We start from the raw sequence: 26,087 nt of genomic DNA, 5'->3' as shown, positions 1-26,087 counted from the left end.
AATTGAGAAGTTAAATGCTATAAAGCGAACCGCTTCAACAGAAATATACAGTTAATTGTAACTTAACTTAGTGTAAGTGTTTTCAACATTTGCCAGTAATGACTTTTAGTATAGGAGAAAGTGAGGTCTGCAGATGCTGGAGATCAAAGTTGAAACTTTATTGCTGGAACAGCACAGCAGGTCAGGCAGCATCCAGGGAACAGGAGATTCGACGTTTCGGGCACAGGCCCTTCTTCAGGAATGACTTTTAGTATAATCAAACCTCCCAGGGGAATTTCATTAAGGTTGAGGCATCGACACAGCAGGAGACAGAAGAAGACTTATGGCAGTGATTGAAGGCAGGTTGACAACATATTTAAAGTGTGACAAAATTTAACAAAGGAGATTAATTATTGAGTGAACCCAAAACACAGGGCAGTGATGGGTGAGTGGCAGCAGCAGGTCTCATGCTGGGTGTGATGGATTGTGTTTAGATAGGAATACTGGATGAGTCCAGGAGATTCTAAAGCCTGGGATGGGGATAGGTGAGGAGATCGGTGGAAGAATAGCATTGATTGGGATGAGGGACTGTAAGAATAAGGCTGCAGAAATGAGTTGGGAGGGCCATGATATCTGAGATCGGGAGAGCTGGGAGTAAACAGAAGATAAATGAAGGGAAAGACTAGAAAGTAGCAATAAACAGCTAGGAGAGGAGTGTGGAGCGGATAGGTGGGAAGAAAGATGGACAGGTAGGACAGATCATGAGGGTGGTGCTGAGTTGGAAGGTTGGATCTGGGATAAGGTGGGGGTAGGGGAAATGTGGAAACTGGTGAAATCCACATTGATCCCATGTGGTTGAAGGGTCCCAAGGCGGAAGATGAGGCGTTGTTCCTCCAGGCATTGATTAGTTAGGGTTTGGCGGTGGAGGAGGTCCAGCACCTGCATGTCCTTGGCAGAGCGGGAGGGGGGAGTTAAAGTGTTCAGCCACAGGGCAGTAGGGTTGCTTCGTGCGTGTGTCCCGGAGAAGCAGAATGTTCGATGAGGCATTCTGCAAATAGGCATCCTGTCTCCCCAATGTAGAGGAGACTGCAGCGGGCGCAACAGATACAGTAAATGATGTGTGGAAGTGCAGGTGAATCTCTGATGGATGTGGAAGGCTCCTTTGGGGCTTTGGACAGAGGTAAGGGGGGAGGTGTGGGTGCAGGTTTTGCAATTCTTGCAATGACTGGGAAAGGTGCCAGGAGGGGAGGGTGGGTTGTGGGGGGTGTGGACCTGACTAGAGTCACGGAGGGAATGGTCTTTACAGAATGCAGATAGGGGCGGGGACGGAAATATATCTCTGGTGGTGGGGTCCGTTTGTAGGTGGCGGAAATGGCGGAGGATGATGCCATGTGTACGGAGGTTGGTGGGGTGGAAGGTTCAATGTTGGGTTGAACCTCAGAGTTAAGTAGTAAGTAGAAGCTAAAGCACACTTGATGGCAAGGATCATGTCTGTAGCTAGTAGAGGAATTCCCAGGAATATTCTGATGATGAAGGTGTGGGCTGTGCTTCCAAGGAGTGAGTGTTCTGTCAAATAGTCAGGAGCTGATTACTCCAGCAGCAGATGATGAGAGACCATTACAACCTAGTGGTCTGATTTGGAATGTTGCTAGGAACTCGTCTTTTAGCTAAAGTATTGAGATCAATGACTTATGCAGCTCTTTTGCTTCACAAGGCAAGTGGAACAATTTTGTGTCCCCTTCTCCCTTTTGAAGTCAGCTGAAGAGGTTAAGGAGAAGGGTGTCGTACTTTTTGGGGAAGGCTTGGTATTTTTGTAAATCAGCTTGCTACCTCACCTGCTTATATGTGAGGGGAATGGTAGCATTGTGGTTATGTTACTGGATGAATCATCCAGAAACCTGAACCAATGATCCAGCAGCCGAGTTAAAATCTCACCAGGGTCACTTGAGAATTTAAATTTAATTAATCTGGACTGAAAAACTACTATCAGTAATGATGACCATGTCCTTCAGGGAAGGAAATCTTTTGTTCCTACTTGGCTGGCCGATGTGATGCTCCAGACCCACATCAATGTAATTGTCTCTTAACTGCTCTTTGAGTTGCCAACCATGCCACTCAGCTGAGGGCAATTAGGGATCCGTAATAATGGCCTTGCTAGGGATCCTGTGAAGGAATGAAAAAAAAACACTTCCAGCAATGATGAGACTTCAATTGAGCAGAATCTGCAGTTGGATGTCAAATACGACCAAATGGATTGAGATACAGTTGAGCCATTGACTGAAGAACTCATTGTTGTTTTTGACATTGTGTCAATGAGGGAAAGCCTGCTACTGTAGTGGATGGAGTACTGGACCATACCAGAAACTGAAAGAGCTGGATACAGATCTATCATGCTACAATCGCTTTTGAAAATGATAATGGATGTCCTGCACCAAGGAGGAAAGCAGGTGATGGAGTCAGGAGTGATGAAAAATAACGGTTGATTAAATCGTTAACGTTTAAAAGGTAAATTACTAAGATTTCTCCTGTGTAATAAATAAAGTAAATGTTGTCTTTATTTGCATATCACAGAGAACAAAGTTGAAATGATTGGTCCAAAGAGTTTGGCCACATTGAATCACTGGGAAGGGATACTGCAACAACGGAAGGAGCACATTAGGCTCATTGGCATTAAAACCTCCCCAAACAATGCTGCCAGGCAGGGCTTCAAACAACTCATTGGAGCACTGAATGGAGGGAGAGTCACTGGCTGTACATTAATGAGGATGAGCAAATTGACCAGTGAGTCTCTTTGCTCAGGTGTCCTTACTTGCACAGTATGATGCAAGGCATTGAAGTTGCCATGCATGTGGTGAAATATTGTTGTTGCCCTAAGTTTTTGGATCACACCCTGTGTGCTGAAGCTATTGAAAGAGGATGTTGAGGGCACAACCTGCCGTGCATTGTGGCTAATGTGTCCCTTTGTGTTTTCAGATGCACAGACTAATGACTTGGCTGTTTCCTGAGGTGGCTCTATGGAGGATCCTTGAAAAGGTGTGATGTCCTCTCACTGCTCAAATGTCTTGGCTGTGATTTTGCCCAAGGGTGAAGGTTCTTGCTGTTGACTTTCCCCTCCTCTGACATGACAGTGATGTTTGCAGGCATCGATGCTGATGGAGAGCTAGACATGGAAGAATCCTATGTAGTGATGTCTAACAAAACACTTCACTCCTTGTAAAGGAAGCAAGCTGTTCTTTCCTCCTCAGCTCAAAATCAACCAACAGTTCATTCTGAATCCGACCCCTATAAGCATCTGATTTCTATCCAGTCCTCTCTGATACCTAATTGTACCTTGTCAACTCATCATATGACTTGCTGCTAACTAGCTACACACCATAATGCATCATTACAGAATCTATCACATTGGCTATGCGATGACATTTGCTGAGGAGATTTTCATTTTAGCATGTCTACTGTACCTGAAATAGTTGTATTTATAAAACTTTGTGATGCTGATAAAAGTAGACAATCAACATTAAAATCGTGTTCCAACCATCAAGTACTAAAAGATTAAAACAACTTTAGATTATAATACATGAGTCAGCAACTCACTTAAAAGAAAGGTGCACCTGACTACATAACGCAATACACAAAGGTCATGATGATAATGGGTGCAATGATGAATGACAGCTTGCATTCAGACAGTATTCATAATGTAATAGATGTCCAAAGGTGCAAGGACAAAATGGACAGGGAGCAAGAATTAGATTGAAAGCACATTGGGAAAAGGTAAGCTTTCTAAAAGGCAGGAAAAGAGCTTCAGGGATTTGGTAAAGGACAAGCCCTTAGAGGGATTTTGTCAAAGGAGAGCAAGGAGGAAAATAGTGGAATTGGGGGACAATGAGCAAAGGGGTGATGAGACAGGATGTAGATGGTAGAGGTTTGGGTGATGTGGCACTTGGAGGCTGGTGAACAGGACATCAGTGGAGTTGAGTGTGTAGGTAAAGAAAGCATCAAGAAGGTTTCAGCTAAGATGAGCAATATTGCTGAGGTAGAAGTAAACAGTCTTGGTGATGGAAAGGATTTGTTGTTTGATAAGCTGTGGTCAAACAAAACATCGAGGTTGCAATTATTCTGATTCAAATCAAATGGACAGCTGAAGAGGGAACAGAATTAGGGCTAGGATATAGGTCTTTTTGCCAGAAATTAAATAAGATACTTTCAGTCTTCAAAATATTTGATGAAGTAAAATTCTTCCTCATCCGTGACCTGACATTGATGAGCAGTCTAACATAGAGGTAGTCATGAAGTCAAAAGCTGTGGAGGAGAGACATAATCAGCACATGCACAGACACCTCTAAACTAGGAAAAGTAATAGTCTAACCTTGAAACATTCAGGTACATTGGAAGTGGAGACTGGAAGAAAAGATATTGCTGGAAATGCATTGGGCATTTTGGGATATGTTAGAGTAGTAGCACAGAGGTGAAGTTGATATCTGCAGTGTTAAAGAAGAAGGGAACAATGCCCTTGAGAGGAAGCCATTAATGAACATTGAGGCAAGGAATACCAATTGTGTGGAGAGGGCATTGATAAAGGTCAGCATGGTGCGGGTTGCAGAGGTCAGGAGAAAGCTATAGAGTTTCATGGAATCAAGGATACTTTGAGAAGAATGCCAGACAACGAAGACGTCGTGGTTGAGTCAACTGTATGGGCAGTCTGAATCTTAGAGACAAAATGTCTAGAAGGTCTATACATTTGACATTGAATATGTGTGTGGAGGAAAGCATTGATTACTGAAAGAAGAAGTCTATAATTGTCCCAGCATAATTGTCTTGGTGAAATGGTAGCGCTGTGGTAATGTCACTGCACTAGTAATCCAGGGGTTAATGTACTGGTTCAAACCCCACTATGACAGCTGGTGTAATTTAAATTAAGTTAATAAATCTGGAACATAAAGCTCGTCTCAGTGAGAGCGATCATAGCAACTATCATTGATTGTGGTAAAAATCCATTTGATTCACTAATGTCCTTTAGGGTAGGAAATCTGTCATTCTTACCTAGGCTGGCCTACATGTGACTCTAGAAGAACAGCAATGGGCTTGACTCTTAATTGCACTCTGAGTTGTGCAAACAAGCCACTTAATTCAAGGGCATATGGGATTGGGAGTAAATTCTGGCCTTGCCAATGATGCCTATATCCCATGAAAGAATGAATAAACTCTCTGGAATAATTCTGACTTTGCCTATGGATGGACGGTTTCTTGAGAAGGTCATATATGATCTGAACCCGGATAACCAAGCCAGTGGTGTTCACATTTCTGTCACTCAGGCTTGACAGTACAGGGTGGGAACTGCACCTGTCTGTACATAAATTGTTTAAAAATATATCGCACTGGGTCTTTTTCTATTCAAATGACTAATTAATTTTACATTGTAAAAACATTGAGAAAAAATGAAATAAATGAAGGATCTATGTGATATTTGTATTCAGTGTCATAGAAGAACACTGTAGCTATGAGTGGTGATTTAGTCAGTTTACTGTGAGTACTGTGTGGGAGTTTAAGTTCTCGAAGATATAAAAGAGACCTAAGGGGCAACTTTTTCACACAGAGGGTGGTACGTGTATGGAATGAGCTGCCAGAGGATGTGGTGGAGGCTGGTACAATTGCAACATTTAAGAGGTATTTGGATGGGTATATGAATAGGAAGGGTTTGGAGGGATATGGGCCGGGTGCTGGCAGGTGAGACTAGATTGGGTTGGGATATCTGCTCGGCATGGACGGGTTGGACCGATGGGTCTGTTTCCATGCTGTACATCTCTATGACTCTATGTTTGAGGGGCTTTTCTTCACGCAGTTTTTTTTCATATGATTAATTTTTAAAAAACTTTAAGATTATATTTTGTGTTTAATATTTTAGTCCAGGATTTGTAAAATTGGAGCAGAAGTTAGATTAGTCTGCAATGATCAAACGTTTATTTAAAAAGAATAATTTTCTGACTTTGTGTTTCCTATGGGGACTTGTGTTGAAAATTTATGAAGTATGATATTCCATTCACTTGAGTTAATTCTGCACTTAAATGTGCCCCTCATGCAGAACGTGAAGTGGGAAATTACTATTTTAAGTTTTACGGTTAGTATGCTTCTGTCACACTGCAGATATTACAGTAAAACACTTTGTTAAATATGTAAAACAATCTCAAAAGTATTTTAATAAATGAAAGAAAGTCAGCTATTTGCTGCTGGTTTTCCTAACCTTGATAACATGGTCTCGTCCTAAGGGCAAGAATTGGGGGCGAACAAGTGCTGCTCATTTAGACCTTTGGGACGTGCTTATTTAAACAGTGGGAATTCTGGCAATGTGACCTTATTGAACAGAATGCCACCTTAACAGATAAACATAATCATTGGGGCAACATTGGGGAGGAGAGGAACAGTTAATTCTCATTACAAAGTGCTCGGACAGTGGTTCATAGGCCACAGCTATCAGATTTGTTGGAGTCTTCCAATCATTAATGGTCCATTAAAGCTGAACGTTAAACATTGAACCATTATTTACCAGAGTTGGACCACTCTAATTATTTCTAGACTCTTGCTATGAAAGCAGAAAATATGTTTCTTCATTGCTTTGATAATATATTGCCATTTTTAAAAATTGTGTCTACTGGGGCCATTTTTATTTGGAGTCTCTCCTCCTCTTATTTTGGGTCTTTGGCTCTTTTTAAGTATTAATTATCAGTGACTACCCAGTGTCTTACCTGTTGTGGAGCTGAGCCATAGGAAGCAGCAATGGTTAAGTTGCTGATTAGTGCTGAGTTGGATGAGTATAGCTGGTGTCAGACTGGGGGCCGTGGAGCTATTTGTGACCCCCTGGGCTAGGAAGGTAGAATAAGTCAGTCAGGAGCCCAGCACCCAGTGGGAAACCCATGGGGTATGTATGTTGCTGAGATCAAGAGGACTGTCACCCCTTCCAAGGATGAATAGTCTGTCGATATTCATTGTTAAGCTTCAGTTGGGTGAGATATCCAGGAGAGACTTGCACCTGTCAGAAAACAATAGAAGCACCCAGCAGGTCAGGCAGTTTCTGTGGAGAGAGAAACAGAGTTAACATTTCAGACGAGTTCACAGTAACTCTTTTTCCGGTTTCACAGGTGCTCCCAGAATTGCTCAGCATTTTCTGTTTTGATTTCAGATTTTCCAGCATGTGCATCACGTTGCTTTTGTACCAGTGAAACTGCACCCCAGTAAAGAGTCAACACCTGTGGGGAAGGAAATGTTTGCAATTTATTTTATGGATAATCCATTCCCAAGTATTCCACTCGCCATAGTTGTTGATGAAATGTTGACAGTCTATAAGTACTTAATTTTGGTAAAAACAAACTTCCATTTATATGGCGCTTTTCATGATTTCCTGATGTCCTCCAGCTAGTGAAATTCTTTTAAAGAGTAGACACTGTTATAAATGCGATTGAAAAGCAACTTGTAGCTCACACTAGTGAAAGTGTGAATTTTCTTGTGCTCCTTTACCTTCTACCTTCTACCTCCTACCTATGTGCACTGTTGGAGTTTATGCTTGTAGTGGTAAACATGCAGAATTTCAGCAAACTTCCTGCTAACAGCAAATTAACAGGAACAAGGCACTTGCACAGTTCAGCAGTAACTGGGTGATGTTACTACATCAATTTGGAAACACGGCCTATAATACTTACAGAGATTCAGTTCTGCAGTGCATTTCCTGTCCTCGGGATGTTCTAAAATGCTTCACAGCAAGCATTCTTGAAACATGTTAAACTGGGTGAAATAGCATACAGCGATGTGCAAATGACCTGATAATCTGTTTTTAGTTGTGTTGATTCAGGAATAAATATTGGACAGGCCGCTGGGAAGAACTGTCCTGCTGTACTTCAGATATTAATATTATACAATCTTTTCCATCATCCCAAAACATGACACCTCCCATTAGTTCTACACTCTCTTAGTAAAAAAAAAGGTAAAGTCACCATAGTCCCATTCTCTCATCAGAAAGATGACTGGTGGTGGTTTAACCTGAGGATCACCACACCTCAGGTGAGGAGAGAGGTTGAGAGGGACAGTCCTTCATAGTAACAGTCATCACTCTGCTTGGCAAACCAGCTGACCAGACAACTGAGCTAACTGATACCCCCCAACTCGCTTAATACTCCCTTAGTACTTAGCGTACTGGAATGTAAGCCTAGGCTATGGGGCTGTAGTCTCTGGACTGGAGCTTGAACCCCTAATGTTCTGAATCAGCATGGAAAATGCCACTGTTGAACCAAAGTTAACAAATTGACTCAGCATTTTCTTTTGTCTTTGAAACAAATTCAAAATGACCAGGTAACTAACTGAGTGCTAGTAACAAAAATGGTGGGATCAGAATGGATTGGCTGGTGATACTGTTGTAAGACATTTTTTAAAAGGTAGGGAAAGGGCTGTGGGGTAAACCAATCACACACAGACTAAAGAATCTCTTCAGGAGTTTTGAATGGCAGTGTGGTACTGTGACAACAGCCAGTGCCACAAGAATGCTGAACATAGGTTTAATTGCATCAACTCAGATCTGTCCCTGCATGGAAGAGGATGCTCACACTTAAGGAATGAGTTTGTTCAAGGCTTAGCTTTTAGCTAAGACAAGGGACAGTCAATAAATCCATTAGTAAAACCCTTGGGACTATGTTCGTAACAGAGTGGCTCAATTTGAATCTTTCCATTTCCCCCCTCCCCAATTTTCTGCTTGAAACAGCCTAGTTTCTGCTTTCCTCTCTGCAGTAGCATCTCTGAAATCAAGAAATTGATGCCTGTAAATTACAGGTTCAAACCTGTGTCCTAGTACATGAAGATAATGACTTGTCAAAAAAAACATTGAACGTATATTTGGGCATATGCAAAGTGGTTTAGATTTTCCGTTGTATTCTGCAGCTTGCTGTGAACTGAATACCTTACAATTGTCAACAACAACTTGCATTTGATCATTGTTCAGAAAGCTCGCTCAAAGATCACCTCTGGAGAGAGAGAGCACTGATCATGGGTCTGTCCCAATAGTAAATCAGTTAAGAAAAATTGAACCTTGAGTTAAATAACCGTCTGTCAAAAGATTAGCCTGGAAGAAGCTTTGCTGAATCTGGAAACTATTGGAAAAGTCAAGAGCAGCTTGCTGGATGAGATTTTTATTCTGATTTTTTTCCCCCCTTGTGATTGCTATTTGTGAGTTTCTCTTCTTTTCCTGCTGCAGGCAGTGGGGCCACTGCTGTAGTACAAGCAGCTCTCTGCAAACCCAAGAAGGAGAGGGTGGCAATAAAGCGAATCAATCTGGAGAAATGCAACACCAGCATGGACGAGCTCCTGGTGAGTTATGGCACTGAATTTGCCGAAGGGTTTGAATTGACAAAGTTTTATGCTCACCACAGGGGGTGCTGCAAGATGTTGCACCAGTGAAAGGCAGCATTGATAGAACTTGGAAGCCAGTCAATGGCCAACCTCTGAGTTGGTGCAGGACAAGAAAACAAAACTAAATGACCGTCACAGGGTCAATGGGTAGAGTTTATCTACTATAAAATTACAGGCCACAGTTAATTGTAGATTTAAACTGTGTTTTCTAGCTTGGCAGTCAGCTTGGTTTGCATCATGGAGTTATGAAAACTGTGCTTTGATGTGTGAATCTAGATAAGCATTTCATGCACCTGCTGAAGGCTTCTTGGTGAGATTCATTCCTATCCTCACTGTGAAGCCCATATATGCATTCTTTCTGGTATCTACTGTTACTATATGGGGTGAACCCCTCTGCTAGTTTAAACCTGACACACAGAGAAACTCCCCTCGTGCTGTAATCTGTTAAATTTCGAGAGGCAACGAACTATCCCAGAGGTCACTATTTAAAGTAAAAATCAACAATTTTATTCTTTAAGCCCAAAAGAGAACATTAAACAACTGTTTACAACTCCTTTCTCTTAAACCTATCTTTTATCTCCCACTCTACAATATTGGTCTGATAAATTCCCTCTTAAATTTACAGCAAATCACTTTCAAACTCAGTTGTCATCTATGGATGTCGAACTTTCTCTGTAGATTTTCCTGGGTCGATTTTGGGGTTCTGCTGCACAAAATTTCTAATGGACAAGTACCTTTCAGAGAGCTATTCTGCTAGCAGTCCATACTTGTTGGTGTTCTTGGCAGTTCTCCTCCTAACTGTTCAAAATGTCCAGTTTTATACCTCAAAACATTGGATCATTTCATTGGTTTGATGTCATCCAAACATTAAATTCAAATTCCATTGGATTTTGGTCTCTGGGGCATAATTTAAATTGGCCAAATTTGAATTTTGTTTTGTACCATGGCAACACGAAACCAGCTATTTATGTCAAACAAATGTTACATTTTTAACTCGTTCAGCACACTCTCTGCTTTCAGTCCTTGCCAGCTTCCTCTCTGTCTCTTAAAGGTACAGTACACACCTACACCTTCATAAAACTAATTCCCCATACCGAATCAGGATGTGGAAGTGCCAGTGTTGGACTGGGTTGGACAAGGTCAAAAATCACATGGCACCAGGTTATAGTCCAATGGGTTTATTTGAAAATACTAGTTTTTAGAGCACTGCTTCTGCATCAGGTGATGCAGGGCAGTGCTTTGAAAGGTAGTTTTTCAAGTAAACCTGTTGGACTATAACCTGGTGTTGTGTGATTTTTGACCATACCTAATCAAGCATCTAGAGGACAAGAGTTATGATCAGTGTGTTTTTTTGTGTGTGTGAGAATGACTGACTGACTGTTGTTCCAGCATATGTTTAGGGATTTTTGTATTCATTTATGGGATGTGGGCATCGCTGGCTGGGCCAGCATTTATTGCCACCCCTAACTGCCCTTGAGAAGGTGATGAAAAGTTGCCTTTTTGAATCGCTACAGTCCATGTGCTGTGAGACCCACAATGTTGTTAGGGAGAGAATTCCAGAACTTTGAATCAGTGATACTGAAGGAACGGCAAATCATTCCCAAGTCAGATGGTGAGCGGCTTGGAATGATCAAAGCGTTTTGTTATGGCGATAACTTCTGTAGTTCCAGCTTATGTTGGGTTGTGACAGATTGTCATGGACTGCACATTTTGAAATATCGCTGCAAAATGTTGATCACCTTGTTTTTCCCTGAACAGAAAGAGATTCAAGCCATGAGTCAGTGCAATCACCCCAATGTCGTGACCTATTTCACCTCATTTGTTGTGAAGGATGAACTCTGGTTGGTCATGAAGCTGCTGAGCGGAGGTAAGAAATTTCAGACAGAAAGGAGGAAAAATTCTTTCACTCAGGATGTTAATTAGTTCAGTAGATTCAAGATTGGGATATTTTAAATTTTAAGGCACGCGGGGAATTGGAGAGTTGGAAAGTGAGAGCAGGTTAGAGTGAGAGAGGGTGAGTGAGCAAAGTTGCTTGCAAGAGAAAGACAGTTGTATTTGGGTGCATGGTGACCCAGCATTTCTTGTTCCTGTTTCAGGCTCTATGTTGGATATAATCAGGAGAACAATCAGCAACAATGAACACAAGACTGGCGTGCTAGATGAGCCAGTAATAGCAACAGTGTTAAAAGAAGTGTTGGAAGGCTTGGATTATCTGCATAGGAATGGACAAATTCACAGGTAAACTTTCAAGTATTGATCTCTAATGCAAATTGAGTAGGGGAAGTCAGGTGGCAGTGTTAATCCTGACGGATTTAATTCGTAATTTTAAATGAACAAGGAATATTATTTCTACCTCTTTAGCATGATGCTGCAGATAATCTTATTGAAATATTGGTTATTCCTTCATACAATTCAGAGCATTGGTCAGTATTTTATGGTGAAAAAGAAATTAAGAACTTGCATTTATGTAGTGTCTTTTCTGAATCTAGGACATCCCAAGTTTTACTGTAAATTAATTCTACAGCCAATTTATTACTTTTAAAATAGAGTTTCTGTTGTAATAAAGAAGACACAACAGCCAGTTTCCGCACAGCAAGCTCTTACAAATAGTAGCATGATAATGACAAGTGATCTGTTTTTGTGATCTTGATTGAGTGATTAAGTATTAGTCAGGGCATCGGTGAGAACCCCTTGCTCCTTTAAAATCAAAATGACATGGGATCCATCTAAAACCTCAGTCTAACATCTCATCTGAAAGACAGCATTCCCTCTGTATTGCAGCAGGAATAAGAGCCTGGATTAGGTGCTCAAGACAGCGTAGTGCAGCCTGAATCCACAACCTTCTGACAGAGGTGAGAGTGCTACCCAATGACTTAGCTGACACAAATGCCTTCAGAATCAGCTCAGGATGTAATAGCAGAGCATTTATAAAAAAAAATATGATCAAACAGAGTCAGAATGGCTTTATAAAAAGGAAATCATGCTGAAAAATGAATTAGAATTTGTTTGAGGAGGTAACAAGTAGGACAGATAAAGTGGATCCAGTTGATGTAACATATTTGGATTTCCAGAAGGGGTTCTGATAGTGATTGGAACCACCTGGGTCTTGTTGACTACGAGAACCTTGATTGGGGTTGTTAACCAGGTCTCCTCAGTTCAGGGGTCTGACTCTGAGCTGGCTGGGCCACAGCCAATGCACTGTGCACATGTAAGGGTGACCTGGCGATGGGATACCTGCCTCTGTGCACTTATTTCAATGGTGATGGGAGAAAACAGGATGTGCCTGAAGAACATTCACTTGCAACAATCACTGTGGAATTGGGGTAAACATTTCTGGCATCATGCTTTTATTTGGGATTTACATTTTCAATTAAATCAATTTTAATGAACCTCTTATATCATGGCCATAGATTAATTCAAATGGGAAAACCCCTGAAGAGTCATTCTAAGGATGTCTGGTAGCAAATAATAAAAACAGTTTGCAGATGAAATACAGTTGACTTCAATTGTTTTACACCCAAATTTCCATTTATGCCCTGGAAAACACTAGGCCAAAGTGAGAACCTTGATCAGACTGAACTTCAATTAGTAGGCTACAATGAGCAAAAAAAAACTAAGTTAACATTTCCATTGCTATCTTAGCTTTAATAGTCCTTAAACAAATAACATCTGGAAATGGGGTTGCCACATCCATAGCTGTGAGGATATATTGATGAACTTTCATTTTCGGTAATGGTCCTATGCAATCTACTAACACTCGACTGAATGGTTCTTAAAAATCTGATATAGGTTTTCAAAGATGCTGAGTTAATTACATATTGAGGTTTGCCTACTACCTGACATTGCACTGTCCTTATGAATAGCGAGACTGCCAAAACCACATCAAACCAGAGAAAAGCTGAGCTGGGACAACTGGCTACTCCCCTTGCATTGTACAAGTGCCTTTCTTAAAACTTGAAAGCCTTCTGCCTGAGGCAGCATCTGTTAGTTATAATCAAACTGGCCCTAAAACCCATCGAAAGCCAAACGTTTTGGAATCACTGCTTTTATGACCTCTCTGAAAAATAAACCAAGGACAGTATAACCTTGTTAAAGGAGCAGCATTGTCACAGTAGGCAATTTCATAGCCTTACTCAGTACATATCCTGAACAGAGGTATCCTGGATCAGCCTACAGCAGAACGCCAAGACAAATCCAAGCCTCGGCCAAATGGTTAAAACATTCTTCAAGATCCGGCAAGTGAATGTAGTTGCTGCTGATAAGTGGTAACAAGACAGCAAAGGAGGCCTAAAGGCCTGAACTGAGTAAGGGAATTCATAGGTCGGTATCCAAGAAAGTGCACACCCTGGAACGCCCACCTACATCTGATTTGGAACAGTTACATTGCTTAACAACATCCACATCAGAACTGATTAAAGTGAATGTTTGGTTAAATGGTCACCCAGTTCCCATGGAGGGGGATACCAACACAGCTGTATCTGTGGTTGCAGAATCGGTCTTTAACAAGGTTCGCTTGGGACTCCAACCCTTAAGTTTGCACAAGACCTCAGCCAGACTGAGAACTTACATTGGGAACCTTTACAGATTAAGGGTATGCCTTTGGTTCCAGTCTTCTATGAGAAGCAGTTGGTGCAGTTACCACTGATGGTAGTAAAAGGCTTGGGCCCAAGCCTATTGGGGTGGAATTAGGTGAGAAAAGATTCACCTGGATTGGCCTAACATTATTTGACCAGAAAATGGCTGCCTCAGTGAAGACCTAGTGAAATACCCAGGGGTATTTCAGGAAGGGTTTGGGACTAACAAAGGGGCCAAAGCCATTTTACACGTTTGCAGGAAGCAATTCTGAGATTTTGCAAGGTCTTCCCGGGGCCATTTGCCTTGTGTATAAAAGTAGAGGTGGAAATCAGGAGGCTGGAGAGCGAAGGAATTATTAAACCAGCTCAGTTTGCAGAATGGGCAGCACTGGCCGTACTGATTGTGAAGCCTGGCCACTGAGGTCGCCTTTGTAGGGATTTTAAGCAAATGGTAAACCATTTCTCACAGCTGGATAAAGACCCAATCCCTCACATAGAGGATTGGTACGCAAAGTTGGCCGAGGGGGGTGTCCTTCAAGAAGCTGGACGTGAGCCATTTCTACCTGCAATTGCAGTTGGAGAGGAGTCCCAGAGGTACGCTACAATTAATACCCAGAAGGGTTTATATCAATATACAAGACTGCCATTTGGGGTATCATCAGCCTGCACCCGTTTTCCAGCGGACCATGGAGAACATTTTTACAAGGGCTACCGCCGTTTTTCTGGATGACGTACTAATAACAGGGAAGACCAATAAAGAGCACTTGGAGAACTTGAACATAGTGCTTAGGCATTTCTCCCAGGCAGGTGTACGCCTTATAAGGGAAAAATGTGTGCTCCAGGCACAGCAAGTGACCTACCTGGGTTAAAGAGTTAAAACCAGGTAACACCCGTTGGAAGAGAACGTGAGGACAATTAAAGGAGCCCCAGCTCCCACGTCCGCACTGGACCTTAGGTCTTTCCTTGGGTTCGTGAATTATTACGGAAAATTCATATGTAACCTGGCCTCCATCTTGGCAACCTTACTCCTGCTATTGAAAAAGGGTCAGCCTTGGAAATGGTCGCGTAGCCAAGAAGTAGCCTTTAGGGATGTGAAAAAGCAGCAATTGTCATCTAAGCTGTTGGTCCACGACAATCCAAAGTGAGAGGTGGTGCTGACATGTGATGCCTCCCCGTTTGGTATCAGGGTAGTGTTGGCTCACTGCTGGCCCAACAGAGAGGAACACCCGATAGCATATGCTTCCCAGACTTTGGCTGATACAGAACGTAAATATGCCCAGATAGAGAAGGAAGGTTTGGCAGTCATCTTTGGTGTGAGGAAGTTCCACCAATACCTTTATGGAAAGGAATTTGTCATAGTGACAGATTACAAACTCTTGCTAGGGCTACTGAAGGAAGACATGGCGGTGCTGCCCGTAACCTCCGGGAGAATTCGGCCGTGGGCCCTTATTCTCAGCACGTAAAAGTACAAACTGGAACACCGTCCAGGAAGCCAAGTGGCTAATGCAGATGCCTTGAGCTGCTTCCCACTGGCAGGTATTCCACTGTTGGTACCCTCCCCAGAAGAGTTCATTTTGGTGATAAACTCAGAATATCTGACTGCGGACACAAAGATCCTGTCCTCGTGTAACTAAAACAGCTGGTGGTAATGGGGGAAACCGAAGGGCCATCACAACCCAGATTGAAACCTTCTGGACCAGGCAAGACTAGATCACCGTAGAGGGCAGCATATTACTGTGGGCAGCAAGGGTGATTGTCCTGAGTAAAGATCACGACCAGAAATTGGCTGAACTCCACCAACGTCATCCAGGGGTTTCCAGAATGAAGATGCTAGCAAGAAGCTATGTCTGGGGCCAGGATTGGATGCCGACATAGCTGCATTGGTGGGGCAGTGCCCAGAGTGCCAACAAGGACAAAAATTACCATCAGTGGCCCCCCCCACATGCGTGGGAATGGCTGGGTAAACCCTGAACTCAGCTGCATGTTGACAAAGCTGATCCTTTCATGGGCTCAATGTTCCTGGTCATTATGGACACCCGCTCAAAGTGGTTGGATGTGCATAAAGTCCATTCAGCAAACTCGGGGATGACGATTGAGAAGCTGCGGACATCGTTCATGATACACAGTCTCCCAGAGGTATTGGTCACGGACAATGGGACGTCATCTACCAGCAGAGAATTTGAATATTTCCTAAAGTCAAATATCATTCAGTACATAAGGACAACTCCATATCATCCATCGTCCAATGGTCTCAAAGAAAGAGCAATCCAAACATTGCAGATAGGCTTAAAGAAACAGCCCACAGTGTCCCTCAATGCCAAACTGTCTCGGTTCCTGTTCAGATATATGACCATCCTGCACACAACAACAGGGACAGCTCCAGCAGAGTTGCTGATGAGGAGAAGACTCGGATATTCCCAGACATGGTGGGGAGGTGAAGGGTGAAACGGCATGCCTCCTCTAAGCCTGAGGGACAATTTCATTCAGGTGTCGAAGTGTGATGCCAGAATCATGGAATTGACCCTGTATGGGTACGAGGTGAGGTTGATGCAAGGTCAAGTCCCGTGACTTACAAACTCGGATAGGTGATACAGTCCTGAACAAACACTTGGATCACCTGAAAGCTGTTACCTCACACATCGGGCAGGAGCAAAACATACCCAGCCCCTCAGAACAGCCAGAAGGCCTGTCAGAAACCGCAGATTCTCCTCCTCCATCTAGTGTCAAGGAAACTTAAGCGTCTGAGATGGATGTAGCCTCAATACTGTTATCACCGGAAGAAGAAGAGGAAACTCTCCCGAGAAGCTCCGGTTGCAAGAGATGGACTATGGTCTGGTAACACCACTCACCTCAGAGTCCGAGTCACAGGAACTGGACGTGGGGCAAAAATGTCTCAAGAAAAGCTGTAAGAGACATCCCCGGACATGAGGGGGTGGAGGGATGTGGGGGGAAATATGTAATGATTGGAACCAGCTGGATCTTGTTAACTATGAGGTCCTTGATTGGGATTGTTAACCTGGGCTAATCAGGCAAACCCTGGCTGACCAATATAAACAGGAGATTGCCCGGGTGTCCCTGGAGAAGGAGCATGCGGTATCCACCAACACCCTCGAGATTTTCAGGGAGACGTGGGCGCCGCAGGGAGTGGAGTGCATTATTTCCCTCTCCAACTCTATTTTGATTTAGTCCCTACCCTCCCCTTCACTGTTTTGATCACACAGCACTGCCCTTTGATGTGAAGGGCAGTGCTTGTCACTGGCCACTCGGGTGTTTGCTTTCTTCCTGGTGGTGGAAATTGAATAAAGATTTATATACCTGTATTCTTTCACTGTGTCTCACACCTGCACATACACACAGCATGGGTGATGGGGAAAATATAAGCACTACCATAGTTAGGCGGTAGTGTGGGGGTAAAGAGAAAAAAAAATTTAACCAGGAGATTTAGAATCTTCTCAGTTCAGGGGACTGACTCCGAGCTGGCTGGCCACACAGCCAGTGAACTGTACACAAAGGTGACTTGGTGATGGGATACCAGCCTTTGTGCAGTTATTTCAGATTCAATAAGGTATCACATGTAAGGCTACTTAATAAGCTAAGAGTTCATGGTGTTGGAGTAGCATATTAGCAAGAATATAGGGTTGACCAACTGATAGAAGACAGTTATGTTAAGGGGGGGCATTTTCAAGATGACAACCTGTAACTAGTGACATGCCACAGGGATCAGTACTTGGGTCTCAATTATTTACAATATATATTAATGACTTGGATGAGGAAAGTGAATGTACTATCTCTAAGTTTGTAGACGACACAAAAGTAGGAAGGCAAGTAGAGAGGATGACACGAAGAGCCTACAGAGTGATATAGACAGATTAGGTGAGTTGGTAGAAACTTGGCAGATGGACTATAATGTGGGGAAAGGCAAGATGATGTACTTTGATAGAAAGAATAGAGGAGCTAAATATTACTTAAATGGAGGAAAGCTGGAGCACAGAGGAATTTGGGGGTCCTTGTGCATATATCACAAAAAGCGAGCAAACAAGTTCAAAAGATGATAGGGAAAGCAAATGGAATGTTGGCCTTTATTTCAAAGGCATGGAGTATTAAAATAGGGAGACTTTGCTAAAACTAATACAAGGAGCTGTTCAGACCACAGCTGGAACTCTGTGTACAGTATTTGTTCCTCTTCATTCTTGGGAAAGGTATGCGGGAACTGGGCACAGTCCAGAGAAAGTTCACGAGGTTGATTCTGGGTATGCAGGAGTTTTCTTATCAGAGAGGTTGAGTAGTTTGGGCCTGCATTCATTGGAATTTAGAAGAAAGTGAGGTATCATTGTTAAAACAGAGGAGATGGTTTAGGGGAGATATAGAAAGCTTGTTTACTCTTGTTGGAGAGTCTAGGACCAGGGAGCATAGTCTTGGGGAAAACACAGAAAAGTGAAATTGAGGGTTATTAGATCAGCTTTGATCTTATTGAATGGTGGAGTAGACTTGATCGGCTGAATGGTCTAGTTCTGCTCCTTCATCTTTGTGCCCAGTTCAGGTTTTTTGGGAATCCAGCATATTATAATTTGGCAAGGGTTCTGCTAGCTGGTCAGTATGGACTCTCATGCAAGGAGGGCCATCAGCAACATTAAACAATTGCGGGATAACCTGAAACAGCATGGAAAAAAATTGGAGGGACACAAAATGAATCTTCAAAAATAATCCTTCTAATCTTTCAATATTTACATTGCTTGAATGTGTTTTTCAATTGCAGGGATGTTAAAGCCGGTAATATTCTGCTTGGTGATGATGGGTCTATACAAATTGCAGGTAAGTTTATAAAAGCAGTAGTAAAGCCCACATTCTCCACAATGCTTTGGCGCCGACTTTAGCTCTGTAGTTACTTCGATTTCACTCAAATCCTTCTAGTTACGTATTCGCGGCTCGCTAACTACGGGCGCTGCCCGGCGTTTAAGTTTGGGGCGGCACGGTGGCTCAGTGGTTAGCACTGCTGCCTCACAGTGCCAGGGACCTGGATTCGATTCCAGCCTTTAGCGACTGTCTGTGTGGAGTTTGCACATTCTCCCAGTGTCTGTGTGGGTTTCCTCCGGGTGCTCCGGTTTCCTCCCACAGTCCAAAGATGTGCAGGTCAGGTGACTTGGTCATGCTAAATTGCCTGTAGAGTTAGGTGCATTAGTTGAGGGGAATGGGTCTGGGTGGGTTATTCTTCGGAGGGTTGGTGTGAACTAGTTGGGCTGAAGGGCCTGTTTCCACACTGTAGGGAATCTAATCTAATCTAATCTTTGTACAGTAATTTCAAAATAATTCCCTGAATGTGCTTCTCCTGTTAGTTATTTTATATCAACTAATAGAGGATTATCAGAAGTATAACAAAATGGATCATGTTTAAAACATGACTTCTTGTAACAAAGCATCTCTAGTCACGACCTGTAGGCAAAGTATATGTGATGCAAAACCAAAAGGTCATGATGGATTCACAGTCTGCTCTTATGCTGTTGATATTGATTGGTTTGCTGATTATACTCACAAATCATAAAATCCTCATTGTTTAATCTCATTGATAAATTGAAAATTAAAATATTCAGTGCATCTACTTTGAAAACAATGATATGGCCTTAGCTTTGTGCAATAGCCTGTTTTATATATCTCCCACTTTTATTTCCATTGCAGTCAATGAGTTGTAATCCAAACAAATCATACTAAGTCAGTTACCCCCAGTCAAAGTGGGTTACAAATCAAAGTCAAACCGTAAGGTATGGATAAGAGAGGCCTTTCAAAACCTTCCAACTTGTAAAAACCATTTCCAGTTAGTATCATCATGTGCTCTGAATGAGACAACAAACCAAAAATAGGTCTTTAAGCAGAGCTCCCCTCATTGTTCTTGGAGGGTTGAAGGATCAGAGGAGGTCACACTGATAAGAATTGGAAGGGGTGAATCTATGGAGGTATTACGAGTGGTAAGAGTTACTGATGTAAATCATTTCTCTCACAACAATGTACCACTTGACTTCTTCCTTGTTAGATTTTGGAGTCAGTGCCTTTCTAGCTGCTGGTGGAGATATGACCAGAAATAAAGTGCGTAAAACCTTTGTTGGAACTCCATGTTGGATGGCCCCAGAAGTGATGGAACAGGTAACTAGGTTTCAAGTAAAATCTTTGTTAAAATAGTTGCATAGTTTTACATTATTTCTACTGTTAGAAAATCTAAACTCCAGTTTGAATGAAGCCTGTTAAGTGTCTGTTAAGATTTACAGATGTCCTGACCCTGTTGCCTGGCAAGGAAAATAAGACAATGGGTAAATGGGTGACCCATACAAATCTGTCTAGTTTCCATGAGGTGTGTTAGGTTAAAATTGGGATTCATGTTTCCTGAAATTGGTGGGTATTGGTGCACTATCACTCACTACCTCTAAGGTAGGAAAGGCAGAACCCCTCATAACATTTTTAAGAACTATTAAGATGTGCACTTGTGAAGCCAAGGTATACAAAGCTATGGACTAAGGGATTAGAAAATTAGGCGCTTGTTCTTCTCTGACTCGGTGGGCTGAAAGGCCTTTTTCTGTGCTGTTGATCTCTAACTCTATCCTTTCAATACTGTTGGAATCAATGTCTTGTATCTTGACAGCTCTAAAAATCTGAAATTGAACTAATTTGGGATTGTTATCAGTGACATTACTCCCAAGAAGTGGATCTAATATACTAGTACAGTAGGTGGCACACTTCTGCAATTAATGTGCAATATGTTATTGGGATACATTAAAAGGGAGCTTTTTTCTGGAGGTGATGTTATCCACAATGTGAGAGTCCTCATTGATCTCGTTAAGGTAGATAGTAGACGGTCCATGTGGAAAAGGTGTGATTCTCCTTCATTGACATTACTTGCCTTGGTAAGCACAAATCAACAGCCAGATTGCATTATAGAAATAACTTGTGTTTATGAAGCACCTTACATGACCTCAAGATGTCTCAAAACACCTTGCAGTCAGTTAAATATTTTTATTTTGAAGTGTAGTCGGCTGTCTAACATAGGAAGTGTGGCAGCCAATTTGGGCACAGAAGCCTCCACAGTCAGCTTTGCAATAAATGACCAAATAACTTGTTGTCAGTAATGTTTGAAGGACAAATATTCAAGAATGCCAGGAGACCTGCAGTTTTGAAAAATGAATCCTATTGGATTCACAAAGTTTAGTTCTATTTCTCCCTCAACCTGCTGAAGTTTTTTCAGCACTTCCTGTTTTTACACCAGGAGAACTGCCTGTTCTTTGAATACTACTGTAGGATCTTTTGCATAAACTTCAGAGAGCCACCATGGTCTTCGATTAATACCTTAACAAAAAATACAGCTCTTTGGACAGTGAAGCTCTGACACCGTACTGAATAATGTGTTAAAGTCTCTGGACTGGGGCTTGAATCCACGGCTTTGTAGGAACATACAAATTAGGAGAGGGAATAGGCCATTTTGTCTCTTGAGCCTGCTAGTGTTTTCATAAGATTGCGGCTGATCTGATTGTGGCCTGGCTCCATATTGCCATCTACCCCTGATAACCTCTCACCCATTTATGAGTCAGGAATCCATCTGCTTCCATCTTAAAGATATTCAATGACTCCTCCACTTTCTAGAGAAGAGAGTTTCAAACGCTCGTGACACTAGAGAAAATAATTCCTCTCATCCTAATCTTAAACTAGAAACCTCTTTATTTTTAATCTGTGTCTCCCACAAAAGGAAACATCCTTTCAGCATCCATCCTGTCAAGTCCATTCAGTATCTTGCATTTCAACCTCTGACATATGCAGAGCAGGAGTAGACCTTTCGTCCTTTAAGCCTGTTAACAGAGTCATAGAGCTGTACAGCACGGAAACAGACTCTTTGGTCCAACTCACCCGTGCTGACCAGATATCCCAACCTAATCTAGTCCCATTTGCCAGCATTTAGCCCATATCCCTCTAAAGCCTTCCTATTCATATACTCATCCAGATGCCTTTTAAATGTTGAATTGTACCAGCCTCTACCATTTCCTCTGACAGCTCATTCCATACATGTACCACCTTCTGCGTGAAAAGGTTGCCCCTTAGGTCCCTTTCAAATCTTTCTCCTCTCATTCCTAAACCTGTGCCCTCTAGGTTTGGACTCCGCTACCATGGGGAAAAGATCTTGGCTATTTACCCAACCATGCCCCTCTTATAAACTTCTATACGATCACCCCTCAGTCTCTGATGCTCCAGGGAAAACAGCCCCAGCCTAGTCATCCTCTCCCTATAGCTCAAACCCTCCAACTCTGGCAACATCCTTGTAAATCTTTTCTGAACCCTTTCAAGTTTCAAAACACCCTTCCTATAGCAGGGAGACCAGAACTGAACACAGTATTCCAACAGTGGCCTAACCAATGTACTGTACAGCCGCAGCATGACCTCCCAACGCTTATAATCAATGCACTGACCAATATAGGCAAGCATACTAAATGCTGTCTTCACTATCCTGTCTATCTGCGACTCTACTATTGTTGAACAAGATCATGGCTGATCTGGTTCTGATCTCAACCCACTTTTCCGTCAGTCCCCTTCTAACTGGATACAATGCTAGTTACTTTTTGGACTAATAATTGGGAGAGCAAGTTGAAATCCCACCATGCCATTGTGAAATTGCAGCATTTGAAATATAATATGGAATTAAGAGAAAATACTAGTATCTGTAAAAATGACCGTGACACTGTTGAATTGCCATAACAACCCAACTAGTCCACTAATGTTCTTTAGGGACGGAAATGTGCTCTGTGACTGATGCCCGACTCACTGTGTCTCCTGCACCAGTCAGGAACAGGAATTTGATGCCGCAGATATCATCACTGTGTGCCTGGAACTGGAAGTCAAAATCCACTGTGTCTGTCGGCACATGTGTAATGGAGCTGATGTCATCACTGTGTGTCCATTGTCTGTTGAACCCACTTGCTTACTCCTTTGCTGCCATCTCACTGCTTTGTTTGCTGTTGGTGTGTGAACGGCACAAGGTAGATCCCGATTTCTGCAATTAAACTTTGTATCCTCTCCTTTGTGAGCTGGCAAATTTAAAATCCTGCCTCATTGAAAATTTGTAACATAAACTTCCAGCAAGCTGCATTTATATTATTGAAATATTAAAATAAATTGCACTTCTTGTCAAATATTTCATTGAACAGACTTTTTTTGGACTCTGGGGAGCTGATGATGCGCTGCACAATAAATCTGTTTTTACTTAAACCTTATAATTGCATTAAATCATCAACACATTTTAAAGAGTAGAGAATATAGGTCGATTAGTTGGCTGAACGTCTTTAGCAATGTCTTTAGTCTTTTGGGAGTAAACATTTTTGGTGTTCTACACTTTGCTATTAGAAAGTGGTGGAGTGCAGTGACACTGTAACTGAGTGCTGAGCTGAGTGCGCCCCCTGCAGCTGCATTGGCTGAAAACATAGCCCCATAATAACATTTCTGCAATTAAACTTTGTATCCTCTCCTTTGTGAGCTGGCAAATTTAAAATCCTGCCTCATTGAGAATTTGTAACATAAACTTCCAGCAAGCTGCATTTATATTATTGAAATATTAAAATAAATTGCACTTCTTGTCAAATATTTCATTGAACAGACTTTTTTTGGACTCTGGGGAGCTCTCTAGGGATGCCCTCTAGGGATGAGTAATAAATTCTGATCTGGTCACTGACATCCACAATTTAAGAATAAAAAATGTCAGGCAAGACTCATCTTGGTAGTATTATGTAGTGAATATGATGTGCATGCATAATGTTTCTGTTCAAAAGTAATACATCATGCTTAGACATATGCTCAGACTTTACCATCATAGCTGTTTATTTAGCTGATCACATAACTGATATTCCTGCAGCTCCTAGCCCATTAATGAAATACTTGCAAGACTCACATCTGTCACAAAGCAAATAATGAGAAGATGGGATGGATCAATTACAGGATGTGTAATAAATATACCCATAGTATGGGAAAGATTGTTATAAAACAGGGAATGGGTCCATCATAAAGCATGGAATGGATGCATTATAAAGTATGGAAAGGCTATCTGAATTCATCTAAAGATGGCTGCAGGGAAGTCATCAATGTTGAATGTAGTAAAATGCAAAGATGTTCCGTTATATTTTACTCTTGTAAAAGCATCTTTAATCTCCAAAGAACAAGTACCAAAACCTGAAATGGTATAAATAGTGGTTGTTTCTTCAAGTAAAGCATTGGATGGGACACATATGTATGTTTCAGTGTGAAACAAGATCCTTTTTGTTCAAATTAATCCGTAATTGTTTGAGAAAAGATTATTCACAAATGGGTTTATTTTATTACTTCTGATGAAATGTCATTGACCTTATCCATTAACTCTCCTTCTCTCCTCAGATGCTACCTGAGCTGCTGAGTGTTTCCATCAATTTTGGTTTCTGTTTCAGATTTCCAGTATCTTTAGTATTTTGCTTCAATTGATCTCTGCAGATAATCTTGCTGTAAATCAGAAACCACTTGATACCAGCAGATGTTATTACAGCAGTAGAGCACATAAATTTTGCACACATCTTGCTTTCCTCATGCTTGTGGCAGTTGCAGACTGATTTCTCATTTTCTTTTTAATTACAGGTGCGAGGTTATGACTTCAAAGCAGATATCTGGAGTTTTGGAATAACAGCGATTGAATTGGCAACCGGAACAGCACCATATCACAAGTACCCACCGATGAAGGTGAGAGCAAACCTTTAAACAGCTTTTTTTCAAAACGCTGGATACCTTGGATAGAAGTATTCAGATATCTGGGACTAAATCGGATACAGAATCTGGGATCTTGCATGTTCTGAGTACAACCACAACCAGAATTAATAGAAGTTTCAGTAAAATGGTTGCTTGCAGTGAATATGCCTCATCTTAAAGGTTAAGTGACTATGGCAGACCAGAACATTTGTACATGAATGTATATTTATACAAAAAATAAATTGCTTGCATTATTGTGTACATTTTGAGTTGCCCAAGTTACCCAATATATACACAGCTGCTCTCATGCATTTGTAGTTCATTACTCTCAGTCTTTGCATAATTCATTGCGTACATAATTTTTAAATAGTGCTGGTTTCGTAATGGAATGTGTGCATGTTTATGTTGGCTGTTCATCTGGGTGATGTTCATCTGAGTGTCATTCCCATGTTATTTGTTGTTGCAGTTGTTATTCCATATCTATTGTTATGGACCTCTGGGTCCGATGGTTAATCTGTAGATTGTGCAGGTAATGAATTAATATCTTCCTGATCATCTGTCTGCAGTTGAGGAAAAGCTTCTCAACATTTGGCTATGTGCCTGCCGTTGCAACAATTTATCTGGTCATTCACTTCCATGAATTCCACAATTGAGGTGACCAACTGCTCTACACAGGTCCCAAGTTGTCATTTGGCTTGGCTTTTGTTGAGATTGTTGATATTTGCACTTCTACTATCTCTCCAATTCTCAATCTGGCAATAGTTTAAGAGTCTTGTCAAAATAAACTCTGGCTCTCTGCCATTTCACCTTGATTTTGTCACTTACACCCGTTAAAACTTCTGAAGCCAGAAGTAGTTTGCTGTTGCGAGTGTAGCTTGCTTTTGGTGTGACATTATTCTTTGTTCAAGGTTTGTGTAAAGATTTGTAGCTCAGGTGCTGGTTGCAGTTGTTTTGGGTATATTCGCAAGCTGGGAAGTTGGTTTGCAGATCCTGAGTTATACAAATAACCACCCAAAAACACACACAAAAGAAGCTGCGTTAGGACCCTGTTCAAAAGGGCTACAACATATTGCAGCACTCCAGAGCTTGAAGAAGAATACCTCTACAAAGTCTTTGCCCAGAATAGATATCCCTGCAACTTCATCCACAGGTGTCTGACAGACAGACAATGTGTTGCTGGAAAAGCGCAGCAGGTCAGGCAGTATCCAAGGAGCAGGAGAATCGACGTTTCAGGCATGAGCCCTTCTTCAGGAATGAGGAAAGTGTGCCCAGCAGGCTAAGATAAAAGGTAGGGAGGAGGGACTTGGGGGAGGGGCGTTGGAAATGTGATAGGTGGAAGGAGGTTAAGGTGAGGGTGATAGGCCGGAGTAGGGGTGGGGGCGGAGAGGTCAGGAAGAAGATTGCAGGTTAGGAAGG

At 41.9% G+C, this 26,087-nt stretch overlaps 1 protein-coding gene across 2 annotated transcripts in view; it reads left to right on the top strand.

Moving 5' to 3' along the window:
• Positions 1–26,087, top strand: part of LOC122543361 (STE20/SPS1-related proline-alanine-rich protein kinase-like) — a 109,855-nt gene that overhangs the window by 16,584 nt on the left and 67,184 nt on the right. Inside the window, exons 1-7 of one of the 2 annotated variants that reach the window (XM_043681986.1) lie at positions 2,302–3,012; positions 9,209–9,321; positions 11,122–11,230; positions 11,460–11,601; positions 18,694–18,749; positions 19,963–20,072; positions 24,564–24,665. In XM_043681986.1, coding sequence (XP_043537921.1) covers positions 9,307–9,321; positions 11,122–11,230; positions 11,460–11,601; positions 18,694–18,749; positions 19,963–20,072; positions 24,564–24,665 — 534 coding nt within the window. In that variant the 5' untranslated portion in view covers positions 2,302–3,012; positions 9,209–9,306. Of the gene's footprint in view, positions 1–2,301; positions 3,013–9,208; positions 9,322–11,121; positions 11,231–11,459; positions 11,602–18,693; positions 18,750–19,962; positions 20,073–24,563; positions 24,666–26,087 lie in introns of those variants that run through there. The other variant, XM_043681985.1, reaches the window with a different exon arrangement.

Source organism: Chiloscyllium plagiosum, chromosome 43 (assembly GCF_004010195.1).
Source record: "Chiloscyllium plagiosum isolate BGI_BamShark_2017 chromosome 43, ASM401019v2, whole genome shotgun sequence".
NCBI classification, from domain to species: Eukaryota; Metazoa; Chordata; class Chondrichthyes; order Orectolobiformes; family Hemiscylliidae; genus Chiloscyllium; species Chiloscyllium plagiosum.
This window is presented reverse-complemented; position numbering and strand designations above follow the sequence as displayed.